The sequence below is a fragment of the Lonchura striata genome, chromosome 15 (assembly GCF_050655825.1).
Source record: "Lonchura striata isolate lonStrDom1 chromosome 15, ASM5065582v1, whole genome shotgun sequence".
Taxonomy (NCBI): Eukaryota; Metazoa; Chordata; class Aves; order Passeriformes; family Estrildidae; genus Lonchura; species Lonchura striata.
In genome coordinates this window covers 15,172,044-15,185,790 of record NC_140717.1, presented here as the reverse complement: position 1 = coordinate 15,185,790, position 13,747 = coordinate 15,172,044, and the positions used below count along the sequence as shown (strand labels likewise).

Below are 13,747 nucleotides of genomic sequence, written 5' to 3'. Positions count from 1 at the left end.
AGATAACAGGTAACATGGGAAGAGAAAACTTGGCAAAAGAAAAGTCCTGTTTTCTGATCTACAGCTATTTTTCATCTCTGTTTATCACCATCACTGAACAAAACACCTGTCCTGTTTTTGCTAATCCACCTCTGCAAGCATTTACCCAGTCTAAAGCCAGCACAGCTTCAAAACAGCTGTCAAACTTCAAAACCCACCTCCTGTCTTCTTCACAAACCCTGGATTTGTGTCCCAGGGGACCATTTGGTACTGCCTGGTATGATCACTACTGGCTGATAACACAAAGCAGAGTGTTTACAGGCAGCAGGGGATTTGTCTGGGGGCAAATCCTCCAGCCCCTGCCATCAAAGAGAGGCAAGAACTCACACACTGGGGGCACAGCATCAAAGGATCCTGCCCTCGGGCCACCCAGCCCTGCAGGATGCCAGCAAACAGCAGGAATGAGGGACTGGCTAAAAAATGTGCAGCTCCATTGACACACATTGCTACAAAGGCTCCAGACACCACATCCTGCCTGCCCTAAATGAAGAAAAACCTGCCTTCTGTTAAGGATTATAGCAGAATTAAAGTTTCAACACTGCTGCAGTCACTTCCTCTATTTTTAGGACTTTGGAACATCAGCAGCAAGTGGAAAGCATGTGAGCAAGGGTCATTCTGCACCAATATCAGAAATATTTAACATGGGTTAAATTAAATTTAACATGGGTTAAAGATATTATCTTTAGCCACAACAAGACACTGCCTCAAGCAGCTTTCATACAATGCAAAACCTACACTGAAGGAGATTCCAACTCTCTGCCTTCCTTCCCTAAAGGATTGATGAGGATGACTTACTCTAAACTGATAAACATGAAGTAATGTTCAAGGTAAAAAATTACCCAGATAAAAACTGCAAGCTCCCCATGGGACTCAAGCTAACAATGTCCAAAAATCAGTTGCAAACACCCCATTTGATATTTGAAGAAGAAAAGTCAAAGAACTTAATCCAGCCACTTCTACTGGTGCTTTTGTGAATGACACTTGCTCCCAGGAATCACCTGGAATCTGAAAGGTCTCCACACTGATTTGTAAACCAAAGTATTTTATATCCTTACCAATCCACATTTGCTTTCAAACAGCCACTAACACATAAAAAGGTTCACTGTCAAGTTACTGAAAAACTGTCAGCAATCAGTTCTTCCTTAAAATACATCACAGAGTGATGCTGTTAAAGGAAAAATGTAAGCCAAGCAGTTGAGCAGAGCCAGTGCAGCTCCAGGAGGGAGGACATACCCCTGCTGAGTGAACCATGCATTTTGGTGCCCCTGTGGTGCCTGAGGAATACATGATAAAGAGAGGATGGCTGAAAGGCAGCTGCTCAAACTCCAGCTGGGGAGCCTGGTCTCCTTTCCCAGTGGCAAGGAAGTCTTCTAAAAAGACACTGCATAAGAAGGAGGGGGGGGAAAAAAAAGGAACGTTTCAAAACTTTCTGAAAGCATTACCCCAGCCCATGTGTAAGATCACCTCTGTACCCAGCAGTGCTCCCATTACCTGTTTGGAATCTTAGAAATATCTATGGTTTCTCTTGAAGATACATATGGAATCACCACCACTTTCTTTAGGTCTGGAAGCCCTGGAAGAAAGAAGAAAATTATTTCCTACATTCAGTTACGTAAGAAAAGGTCTTTTCTGCCTGATTGAATCATACAGTGTAATGCACTATGTAACAGAAATAATTCTGATGCACTGAGTATTGAAACCCCAGAGGACTGAATTGCTACCCAAGATGTAATTTCCTCAGTGCTGCCAGCCTTTTATGTGGAAAGCTGCAAGCTTTAGTGCTGTAATACCTCCCCATTTGTCTTCAGCAGCACTTTGCTTGAGCTTAAAAACACCATCATCAGCCCCTGCTCCACTGTTGGCTAATTTCTGATGATCTATTAAAGTTAAGCAAGCAGAAGACTGTTAAAATTACAGCAAAGACCATTCAGCTTTTACCCAAATCTGTTCTGAAAGCCTCAGTGGCCACTGTGACACTGTACAGAAGAAAGGAGAGCAACAAGCAGTGGCAGGGCAGGCTCTGAGTGCTCACAGAGCCACAGACCAGGTGGGATGCACTGAAATACCTTTTACCACCCTCAGCAGCTTTTCCAAGTGGTTGTGCTCTTTGCCATTATATATAACAGCTTCAACAGAGAAGATAAGCTTAGGCTGGATTTGGGAAAATCTGTCCAGTACACCCTAGAGATAAAGAGAAAAATGTGTTAAAGAAATGAAATTAACTGCTGCAGTAGGAAAATTCAGTGGGAGCTAAATGAAAATTTCAAAATAAACAAGGAGTAAGGACAGGAATGAAAGGGAGAGTTGTTACAAGACTGACTGCTTGTCTTTCACTCACACAGGATCTCTGAAGTACAACAGGTTTGTAACAACCTATTTCATGACCCCCAGCCAGATCAGCCCATGATAAAACCCCCACGGATCACTCAGGGAAGGGCCCAGCTCACAAAGTCCTAAACAGCTAAAAAATCACTTGGCAGGTCAGATTAGATTAGTGTAAAGAGGACAAGCAGGGTGATGTGAGCAGGAATTGGGCACTTGGTGTCCATGAAGGTGCACAGGACTCCTGGCTGCACCTGCAGGAGCAGCTCCATGTGCCCCCAGCTGCTCTGCCAGAGCACCAGGGCAACAAAAACCATCCTGGGGAGATCACTGATGTGCTGAGGGGCCCCCACATGGACTGGCAGCTTTGATCTGCCACCATCAACAAAGGAAACCTCAGCACTGGCTTTTAGCAAAATAAATTGATGTTGAACACAACACAGACTGCCAACAAAAGATACCACAGCTCCTTTAGTATCTCTGCAGCACAACACATTCAAATGCTAAATTTTCAGGTGTCTCCTCCAGCTTACACTGTGTTCAGGAATTTACCACAGCTATCATCCTATTTGAGATTAAAACCCTTCTAGCATTTACTGTTTTCCATGTACACTGTATGCAGCAGCCTACCAGAAATGGATCTTTTTGTATTCAACAGCAAGAAGCAAATCCTTTCAATAAAAGCTCTCAGCACACACTGATGTCCAAACCTCTCTAGCTCCGTTACTTGAAGCATTAAGAAGTACAAGATTACACAATACTGTAAAATTGTCAGCTAAGTGTTCAAGAACAATCTCCTAAATCACGTTGCAGAAATCAGACTTGAGTCATCTGTTTATTCTTCCCAGCATTCTTTATTTTTCTGTTTTCTATTTTGCCCTCTACATTGCAGCCAAAATGAGAAACAAATTATTACCAAATCTGAAGATGAAAGCAAAAACATCACGATCAACTCATCTCTGTTAAACTCCTTTCCAAGCTGGGTTGCTCAGCATTGCAAAAAACAAAAAATCTGCTGCAAAAACACATGAGTTCTGTCCTGACAATTTCTCCATGCTGTCTCCTCAGGAAACCACAGGTAAGGGATATGGCTAAATATAAAAGCATTAGCTGAGAATGGCATTTAACAGCTTTCCCTTCTATCAAACATGTATTTTCCTTGTTCACATTATTAGAAAATACAGTGACAGTGCACTGACATTCAAATTTATCAATTACTTCAAAACAAAAGCTCACCAGACTCTGTTCTGGTGACAGAAGTTTTCAGGAAGCCCCTAGTGTGTTACCTAACAAACTCAGGAATGGAGATTTAATTAATACATTACAGTTACTAAGGGAGTATAAAGTCAAATTTCCTGCTTCTTTGGTAAATTCTCTACCTCCTCCTTTGCTCCATTTCCCAGGAACAGATCAAGCAGCCACACACTCTGTGTGCATTTGTACAAACCCTCATGCTGAGTGCAGGGCACACACACCCCATTTCCATGCTGCCTGATGTTTAAAAATTAAGACCAATGAGCACTAAGGGTACTCTAAAGAAAAGAATCAAATCTGAAGTGTGACTCAGAAGCAGAGATGGCTCCAGCTCTCAGGGTCCTACCAAACTCACTAACACACCCAGTTAGATTCATTAGCACTGGCAGCACCAAATCCCACAGGGCAGCCTGGTATGGTACAAAGGCAATACAAACAGATGGAACATGTAATTGCTGCACTGGAACTTCAATCCAACCAGACGGCTCAGCAAGGAATTCCTTCCACAAAAAGCTCAGGTGTAATGGCTCATTCTATTCCATGAGCCTCCAGTTCAGTCCAAAAAATTGTGCAGGACCCCCACAAATGGAGCTGCACTGAGATCACCAAAGGCTCCTCACCCAGTTCTGAGAGCAGAGTTTCTTCATGAACTTACAAATCTCTCGGGGTCTGGGTGTGGAGGTGACCCCAAGAGTGTAAAATCCTCATTTCCCAGCCCTGCAGCCACAGAAGGAGTCTGAATGTGCAGGATCAGCTTCTCAAGGGTGTTTATTTTCCCTTCTCCAGAACATTCTCTCTCTGCCCTGCTGAGCTCTGGCCAGCAGCTCGGCCATGGCATTCTGTCTGCCCTCAGGGGGTGTTTGCATTTTATACCAAAAACTGCCTGTGCCATGTTTGCAATAACGTGCCATTATCTGTCATTTATGATGGGCAGTGTGTCTGTGCCTCAAACCAACAGAAAAGTGTCACCAGCACAGCAAGGCATGGAGGGCAAGGAGGAGGAGAAGAAGGTCAGGACATGCCCAAATCCCTCCATCTTGTCCCCTTGAACCCTGTAAGTCTCAGATTCAGTCAAGGAGAAAACAAAGTTTCCAACCAGGCAGAAGCCTGAGAAACTGTTGAGAAGAATGTAAATAAAGTTTTTTATCCCTCTTGTTGTTCACATTGTTTATAGTTAGGTTTTGCTACTGTGTGTCATTCACTGCACACCAATAGTGTGAGATGCTTTCACTTCAGGACCAATAGAGTTGGTCTACACGAAGCTCTGTATAAAAGAACTATGTATTTTGAAATAAATCTATATAAGTCTATTCTATATTCTATTCTAATTCTATAAATCTAATAATTCTGTTCTCTTCTTCATTCCTGTCCTGCCTTAACAGCATCAGAACCCCATTCTAAATATCCCAAAATTCTACTTTTTCACCCTGTGTTAATTCAAATATCACACTACTCAAACCCTTGTGGTTTGTAATTCCTCATACAAGGTTGGCAGCTTTTTCCACAGGCTAAAATGGAAGCCACAGGTGTTTGTGACTTCGTGCCAAGGTCTCTGAGCCCCTGCCAGGCTCTGGGGGCAGCATGAGGGATGTCCTGGATTCCCACACAAATCCAACCATTTCTCATGCACAGGCCACCACTTTGCCATTAATTTCTGGGGCTGGCTGGGTAACAGGAGCAGGGAGATGAAGCAGCAGCTGCCAAGAGTGGCGTGGTGCGTGGGAGGCAGCTCGGTGCTTCTCTGACAGACTTCCTCAAGGCTTGGAGCCTTGGGAGGGATGGCATTCAGAGCCTGCAGTGCGTAGGCAGCTCTGAGGAGTGACATTTCTGAGCTCCACAGAGCACACACACACACAATTGGACTTCAAATGTTGAAAATGCTACACTATTCCTCCAAGAATCCTGGTGTGTATCAACAGGACTAATGCAACTTCACAAAGGGAGGAATAGCTTTTCCTCCAATGTCTCCGAGGGCCTCTGCTGATCTCCCTCATGATTTTAGGATTTGAATTCATGCCAACACATGCTGCCAAAGGAAAATAAATTATATTGATGGCACTGCAGCTCCAAGGCCAAGTTTCATTAAAAAACTATCACAAAAAACTAAAAGCTGGGCACTGAAAACAACAGCACACCAGCATGGACAGAAAACATACCAGTCCTTTGTAATTCAAGTAAAGTGAGCAATCTTCCCCCAGATAAGAGATCGAATCACATTGCACAAAATACTCCATACCATCATTTTCTGAGCAGGCAGAAAATATTTGTAGAACAGATTGATCATTACAGGCTATAATGATTTTTTTAATCATTTTTCTCCCAATGATACACCCTCAAGTGTAAGAACATGGAATACTGCTGCCCTCTAGTGCTAAACCAGGAATGATTATTCCATACATTTCCCAGACACTGGGGTTAAAAACTGAAATTGAGGGGTTTATCTAAAAACATTGTTCTCTGCACTGTGCAATTCAAAATCACTGCATTTTTCATATGCAAACTTTTAGCTAGAAGAAAGGTTTAATATCCCCTTAGAAGTGATTTAAATGCATTGTTGAGGTGTGCTAAAAACTTTCCAAAGGTAGTCCAAGAATGCATTCCCAAAGTTTCCAGGGCACATCCGTTTGGACATCATCATTTCAAAGACAGAATTTATTTCTACACTAAAAAGAGTTGATCAGGTTAGTGAAATTAGTATGAAATTCCTCACTGCTGGCAAATAAAGCCCTGTGGGAAAGACCAACCAGGGTGGTGCGGAGTTCACCCTGACAGGAGGCAAAGGATGGGAGTGCTTGGCTAAGAAATTGGACTGTGGAAATTGGAGTGTGGCTAAGCCTGGGGCAGGATTTGGGAAGAAGACAGACAACTCTGCTGCACTGCTGCTCATTTTTTACATTTCATGTAATGAAAGCTCACCAAGATCATGAAGTGCATGTGAAAATACCCCAACAGAGAGCAGCTAAAGCCACTCAAATCCAGCTCTGGAGTGCCCAGCTGTGCCAGGAGGCAGCAGCAAGGCTGAAGGGAACAGAAACCCTCTGCCACCTGAACTCATCACCCTCATGCCAGCCCGGGACACTGCTCTGCACAGGCACTGAGGCTACTCACGTTAATGCCAAAGTCTGGGGATGTGGAACTCCAGATGGCACCAATGCTTGCAGCAGCCAGCATTGCTTCCACTGCGTGGACGCTGTTGGGCAAGTAACCTAGGGCAGAGGTGGAATGGTTAGAGATGGAACAACACTAAAAAACTTATATATACAGTAAATAGGTTTTAAAAATGCAAAATCCTAGACTGAAGCACCCTTTGGAGTCTTCCACACAATCAATGTCATACCTTGAAGCCAAATCAGTTATTACACAAAGAATTAGTAATAAATCCATTTATAAGAATATTTGTATTGGGGGTTTTATCTACATTACTCCTAATTTACAAATGTTCCTGCTTAATTAATAAGCCTTTCAGGATAAGAGGGCAGCACAAGGAAAAGAGTAACTGGGAGAGAAAATTAGTGCATTGATTAGGGTATATAGAGACTAAGAATACAGCAGCATGCAGGGCATAGAACAAGATTGCAGGAACAGCCATCAGAGAAAGAACCAGTATCTGTAAGGAAATATTATAAATAGCTCAAGAGCAGAGATTCAGCTTCACAAAGCTAAATGTTGTCTGGTAATCTTAAACACAAACAAGCAAAACCAGTGTCTCAGCTGATAAGGGAGTAACAGAGTGGGACAAGCCCTGGAACATTCCCACATAAATGTGGCTCTTCAGGTTTCTCTCATTAGCTTGCAGCAAGATTTCAAGATTTAAATTCAATTTATCACGGCATACAGAATAAATTAGTGTCAAGAAAGTCAGATTTTAGTTTCAGTGAGCTCAATTTGAGCAACTCTCCAGAAGGTGCTGGGTGGCTGAGTCTGCATGGATCAGAATCCAGCCCACAAATGAAAAAGTGCAACTGGAATTCACAAACTACACTGAGGTGGATCAAAAACCTGGAGTTTCAGATCACCTTTCTTAAGCAACCAAAAAGATGGCCAAGGACTTGAAAAAAGCAGAGGAATAGGCCTAATAGCAGTACTCTGACATCTAAATAGAATTCTACACTTGAAAGCAAAATTTAAATAGCAATAAAAATTCTTTCCAACCTGTTCAGCACTCAAATATCAGACTGCAGATGCACCACAAGTATCTACAGACAGCATACACTCACCAGTGCAAGGCACTTCTCAAAGAAGGATTTTTATGGATGTACATTTCAGGACAGAAACTAAGAACACAGATCCTAACAGCAATTTCTGTTTGTTAATATTACCAAGTAGGAGGGTGCCAAGTTGGATTTTTGTGAGGTTTTTCTACACTACTTGAAAAAAAAAAATCCTTTTTTTCAATTTTTTTACAAAGTGAATTTTAAGTCTTAAACTGAGATTTTCCTCATTTAAAAATCAATGAAATCAGTTTTTTAACCAGCAGGGCCACTGCAGCTACTGAAGGCTGCTGTGCTTTTGGGAGTAGTAACTTTTAAAACAGCATTATGACTTAAGCCCAACAATTTCTGGAAAACACACAACTGTGAATAAAAGCTTCATGTCATGTTAAGATACAAATTGCTCCCTAGAACTGCCTACAGGAGCTTACAGTGGTTTGTTCCATGAAGTTCTTAAGCACATAAAGTGCAGCAAAAACTCATGCCCATAAAAGCATTGTTTATTTTGCTATTTTCCCCTTTGGGTCAAGGTTTATGCAAGGCACAGTATCCCAAAGTCTTAGCAATTTTTCTTGTAAGACAAATATTCCTCCCAAATAATTTGAAATATATGAACCAGAAGAGACCAAAATGTCACTTTGTGTGACGAAAGCAGTTCCTTAATTGATGCCAAATATTTCCACTGAGCATTTCTTGGATGGGATCATCAGGGGGCCAGAGTGCAAGGAAAACAGAGATCTCTCCCTGTGCTTTGGAGCAGTTGTTGCTTTGCCACAGCTTACAAGGCTCAGTTCTGTTCTAAGCAATTCTCCTTTTCACCTCTTCACACAAAAGCCCTCAAGGCAAGATCACAGGTCTCTGCTGATTATTGTGAGCCAGACAATTAAATCATTGCTTTCATCTGTCAGCTGGCTGTGAGGTGCTGGCTGAGTTTTGGAGGATACCAGCCAGAAGTGCCCCAAGGTACAAACCATGCACAGCAACTAATTTTGCATTTCTGTGCCTTCTCCCAGCCCCAGAAGCCTTGCTGCTCTCTGGGCTCTCACACATTTGTCCCAGCATCACCACAAAGAAAATTATGGGTCTGTTCTGGCTGGAGATGCTCCAAACACAGCAGAGTAAGAATTCACATTCCTTTTCTCTCAACAGCTAAATGACACTAACTACATCTCCTGCCAGTCTTTCAGATTAAAACTAGATTCTCATTTAGAAAGAAGTCAATTTTTTCTTCCTCCCACATCTGAGATTTTCCAGCTGATCACAACTGCCATGCAGGTCAAGCCCCCTGCATTTGTCTGTGCCCCCTGAGATATCAGCACACCCCACAGGTCCCCAGTGTCTAAAACTGGAGACACAGGAATGTTGCAGACAAAGAGGATGAAAAAAAAGCATCTTCAGCTGGATTAACATCAGGCAGGAATCACAGAGCAGTGACCACTGTGCCAAAGCTCTGTATTATAGAGGAATAATGGTACTGCTGATTTAAATATTTATCATGCTTGCTCATGTATTTAACTAGAGCCTCCATGTCTCCTTGAGATAATATTTTAGCTAAGGATCAAAACTGAGATTTGTCAGCATGAGGAAGGCTACAGAAGGTATTTCTCTATCTCTTCATTTCCCTTACCCCTTTCTTGAAAATGGTAAGAAAGGCGAAAACTACTTTCTATTACCAGAAAGAAAAGGATCTTCCTCCTTTGGGTGAACTAGAAAGCAACTGAATAAAGGGCTCAAAACTCAGGAGCTGGGAACTCATCAAGCAGGAATATCAGAGTATGACACACAAGGGTCCCAGCAGCACTCCTCCTGACTTATAAAAATGCATACAGTCACCATAAAAACAAAAATGAAAGCTTTATCTGACATAAAACCTGTGAAATCTCCAAGCAGGACAAGTGGCATTTTAAAAATACTGCCTGGATTTTTTTTAAGAGGCACTTACAGCCTGATCTGCTCAGGACTAAGTGTCTCAGCATTTTCTGTCAGTTGCTATTTGCTTAATCTAGCACACACCAAGATTACACTTACATGTGTTTGTTTACACTGCAGCACTTTACCAACAGAATAGGCAAAAACTGTTATTCAAAAATTTGATATAATTATGCTGCAAACTATGGCAAAAATCTGATTTCTCAGAGTGCTGAGACACATTCCATGCAAGCACCTAATGCCTTCATAAAGTTTAATAAAGGTTTCCTCTTGAAAAAAGAGGCTCCCAAACATTCCATTTTGTGCATGGAGAAAAACAAAAATCAACAACTGAACTGGGGCCCTGCATCCAAGGTTTTGTCTGAGCCTTGAAAGAATAAATCAGAAAGTAAGGAAAATAGGGAACAGCAAGTAAAATATCTTCTCAATGTCTTGTATTACTGAAGTACACCAGCTCTCAAACTGAGCAGAATTCAGAGAGCAGACTCCTATTTTCCCTCTTCAGCACTTCCTACTCCTGTAGGACTTGCAAGTGGCCACCCTGCCTAACATGACTGTGGTCTGAAACTATTAGTGCCCCTCTAATCTTCTTACAAAGCTAGCTTTAAAACCCACGTAAGCAACCAGGGCTAATACAGTTGCTAGAGATAAAATGGCAGCTTTAGACAATGTAATTCACTGATGTTTTGTTGAGGATGGTTTTGGGTGAAGGCATGGGGAAGGTCAGATTGTAACTGAGCAAAAGCTGCCTACAGGGATAGAGTAGAAGCAACCCAGAGAGGAGAAACATCCTCCCAGTTGTGTTTTGTTCTTATTCTAGACATTATTTGCCAGATGGCCACTGGGAAACCAGGAGTACCTCACATGTGGATCTGGGCAGCTTGCAGTAGGTATTCTATGCTTCTTCCAACTGTTCAAGCATCACTGACAGTACTGCAAGACATCTTCAGAGGAAGAAATATGTTTCACAACACATCTGCTTCAATTACATTCACTGTTAAGTACTCTCAGTGATGGAAGGGGAAGAATGGAATGAAATCAAGCTAAAAAAAAGTGCTGACACTACTGCCTGTCCACCCACACCCACCCACCTCCAGCTCCAACATCCTATTACTGTCATGATGCAACCATAAATTGTGCTGAACAAACTAGGGGGTATGTTAAGTGTAATGAGAAGTTAAAGCAGCCTTGTCTTAGAGGCAGCAAAGCGTGGAGATGAAACTCACAGGAAGACAACAGTAAAAGTCTCATGTGTAATTGTAACAGCTCAGATTTTAGGAGAAAGTGTCAACAAAGAGTGTCAGAACCTCTCAGGCTGACTATATGGTAGGCAGCTGTAATGAAGTTCATAGAATACCTCCTTTCCATTTAAAACCTGATTTTTCAGAAGCAAGAGAAGCATGCCCTGTGTTTACTACTAGGAAGCACAGCAAGAATTGCCTCTCCCTCTGCCATCTGCTCTAAATTTTGGGGAAAATTACATCCCCCTGGATTCTGGCAAGTTTTGGAGAGCCTGATTTTTGATACCAAAAGTGGGTGTAGGACTCCAGCTTCCCCACCCAACACTTAATGCCTCTTGCCCCACTCAGTTTGGGAAGCTTCAGCCTCTGCAATGTTACACTTGAGCTCTTCCAATGACTGCAAATATCCTCTGGCATAGCAGAGAAACATAGGAAAGAAATTTAGACCCCCATAGAAGTATCTGAAATTACTTTATTAATACTTTAAAAAAGTAACAACCATGTATTTTAATTTAAATGAGAGGCAAGCTAGCCACCAAAACAAGAAAAACTCAAAAATCAGACAGCCTGCAGTGCTAAACACAACAGTCATTAGCCAAAAGGAACTGTTACTAAAATTATAATAGCATTATCAGCAGCACAGGCTACAGCCTTATTTCAAGACCATGTTTTCTCCAGCTTCAAAGTACATTTTCCCTGCTGCTGCTGCTCAAGAAATGGTCAGATATGAACATGACAGCATTAAGGCTGAAAACTGAGATAAAATTCTAGCATCTCCATTTTCATTCAAACAAACCTTCTCAACTTCACTCTATGGTTCATACAAACTTCACTGTATGGCTCATACCTAATTAAGGATTTAGCTCTAATTCCATGTTAAAAACCAAGCCACCAGCTATGATAATTTCATGTTTCCAGTTCCAGAGCACACTTGTACCACATGCAAGAAATGAGCTCTACTGAGTAGATTTACATTTCCAGGTCATAGCTGTGGGTTTAAAATTTAGTTTTCAAGACACATGATCAAGTTTGCAGCATGCAGAAAACAAAACAAGAGTTTCATCACTGTGAGCTTGCATCATGTAAGAATTTACACACACTTATTTAGGATAATGGTCAAGTGTTGCTCAAAGAACATGGGATTCCAGCAGCACAATTATACAAACACCAGAACTGCCAGGTAGAACTGCCTTGAGCCAAGGAGTTTCAAGGATATTGCAGTTCTGACTTGCACTGCACTGACAAATTGAAGAGTATCACAGAGCACACAAAACAGAGGTGAAGCAGCTCAGCTGGGAGATCAAACCCAGCAATTTAGAAATAAATGTAACTCCCTTCCAAGCCTGGACAAGCAGCTCACAGGACAAAAACCTGTTTATAGAGAAAACCACACATGACAGTCTCTTGACAGGAAATGCTGCTGCAGAAGATGCTGCAAGGACCACAGGGTTCTAACTCTCATCTCTTCCCCCTTCAGTGCTACAGAACCTACAGGCTAATCCAGGTTCCTTCCCTCTAGAAATGTTTTTCCTACAAATCTAAATACAGCAGCACTAGAGCCTTTTCTTTACAAAGTTTATGTGAATTTTTCTGTGAAACACTATTTCACAGGCATGTTTCTGTAACTGACTACTCACACACTTCAAGGAAAAATTCCACCTCCTGTCCCTTAAAAAAATTACTCACCCACAACTCTGTCTCCTACTTTTACTCCCATCTTCCTCATGGCTGCAGCATACAAAGCTACAGCTTGTCTCAGTTCTTCAAAAGTAACTTTGAGGATTTCTTCTTTGCCTTCCCCTGAGGAAAGAAAATTAAGGCAATCAGTCAGAAATCGGGCATTGAAACATGAGTCTAGTACAAATAACTAATCCTAGTAGAAAGCAATTATAAGGGAACTCTAATATCAATATTTTCACTTTTGGAGTTCTCTTATGCGGCACCAAAACCTCTTCTTTTTAATGGGAATCGAGTATTAATCAGTGGTATTTGTTCAGTAGGCATGAGAGCATTTCTGAAGATAAACACCTCTGCAAAAACACAAACTATTCACTGGAGAAAGGTGTGCTCTCAAGGAGGATTGATGGAAATTGATTGCACTCACCAAAGCTAATTTCTACCCTGGCAAGAACCTCATTTTCCCTTTTTGCTCAGTTTTCTCATCAGGTCTAGGAAGCAGCACAAGCTGCCAAGTTCAGGTTTTATTACAGCAAGTCAGTGACTAGAAAATCATGCACATCCAGGCCTGACTTTTGATGTGCTTTTGGAACATCTGCCTCTGCCAACATAGCACAAAGCAAACAAATTAAAGCGGACTCAACTCACCTCTGAAAGGATCTGCAGGGTGCTTTCCCTATTGTAATGAATGTCAGGTGTTACATAAGCTCTTAACAAATCACTCGTGAAACAAATCAAACAAACAAAGCCAAATGTTATGAAAGCAAAAATCTGTCATCTTGAAGTCCCTTCCTGTACCTCCTCAGTGTGACTGCTGTCCTGTTTTCACCAGCCAGCACTTCCCATGAAGACACACGTGTCAAGGATGCCCCAGGAAAGGTGAGCTGCACCCTGCTCCTTTCAGAACAGCTGCCCTCAGACTGCCTGCCTTGAGCAGGGAATGGCATTTTTTACTCTTTTGCCTTCTTAGACCTTCACAGCAGTAAGTCTGGACTTCCAGAGCAAGGGGGCAGGCCATGCCCACGTCCCTGTTCCACGCAGTTCATAAACTGAGCAGAGACTGCCAACAGAGCC

General features: G+C 42.1%; 1 protein-coding gene across 1 annotated transcript in view; it reads right to left on the bottom strand.

Annotated features, from left to right (window-relative positions):
* Positions 1–13,747, bottom strand: part of AACS (acetoacetyl-CoA synthetase) — a 38,382-nt gene that overhangs the window by 16,512 nt on the left and 8,123 nt on the right. Inside the window, exons 4-8 of the mRNA XM_021532805.4 lie at positions 12,683–12,796; positions 6,724–6,821; positions 2,106–2,220; positions 1,531–1,612; positions 1,273–1,420 (exon numbers count right to left, since the gene is read on the bottom strand). Of these exons, the coding sequence (XP_021388480.2) occupies positions 1,273–1,420; positions 1,531–1,612; positions 2,106–2,220; positions 6,724–6,821; positions 12,683–12,796 (557 nt within the window). The remainder of the gene's footprint in view (positions 1–1,272; positions 1,421–1,530; positions 1,613–2,105; positions 2,221–6,723; positions 6,822–12,682; positions 12,797–13,747) is intronic.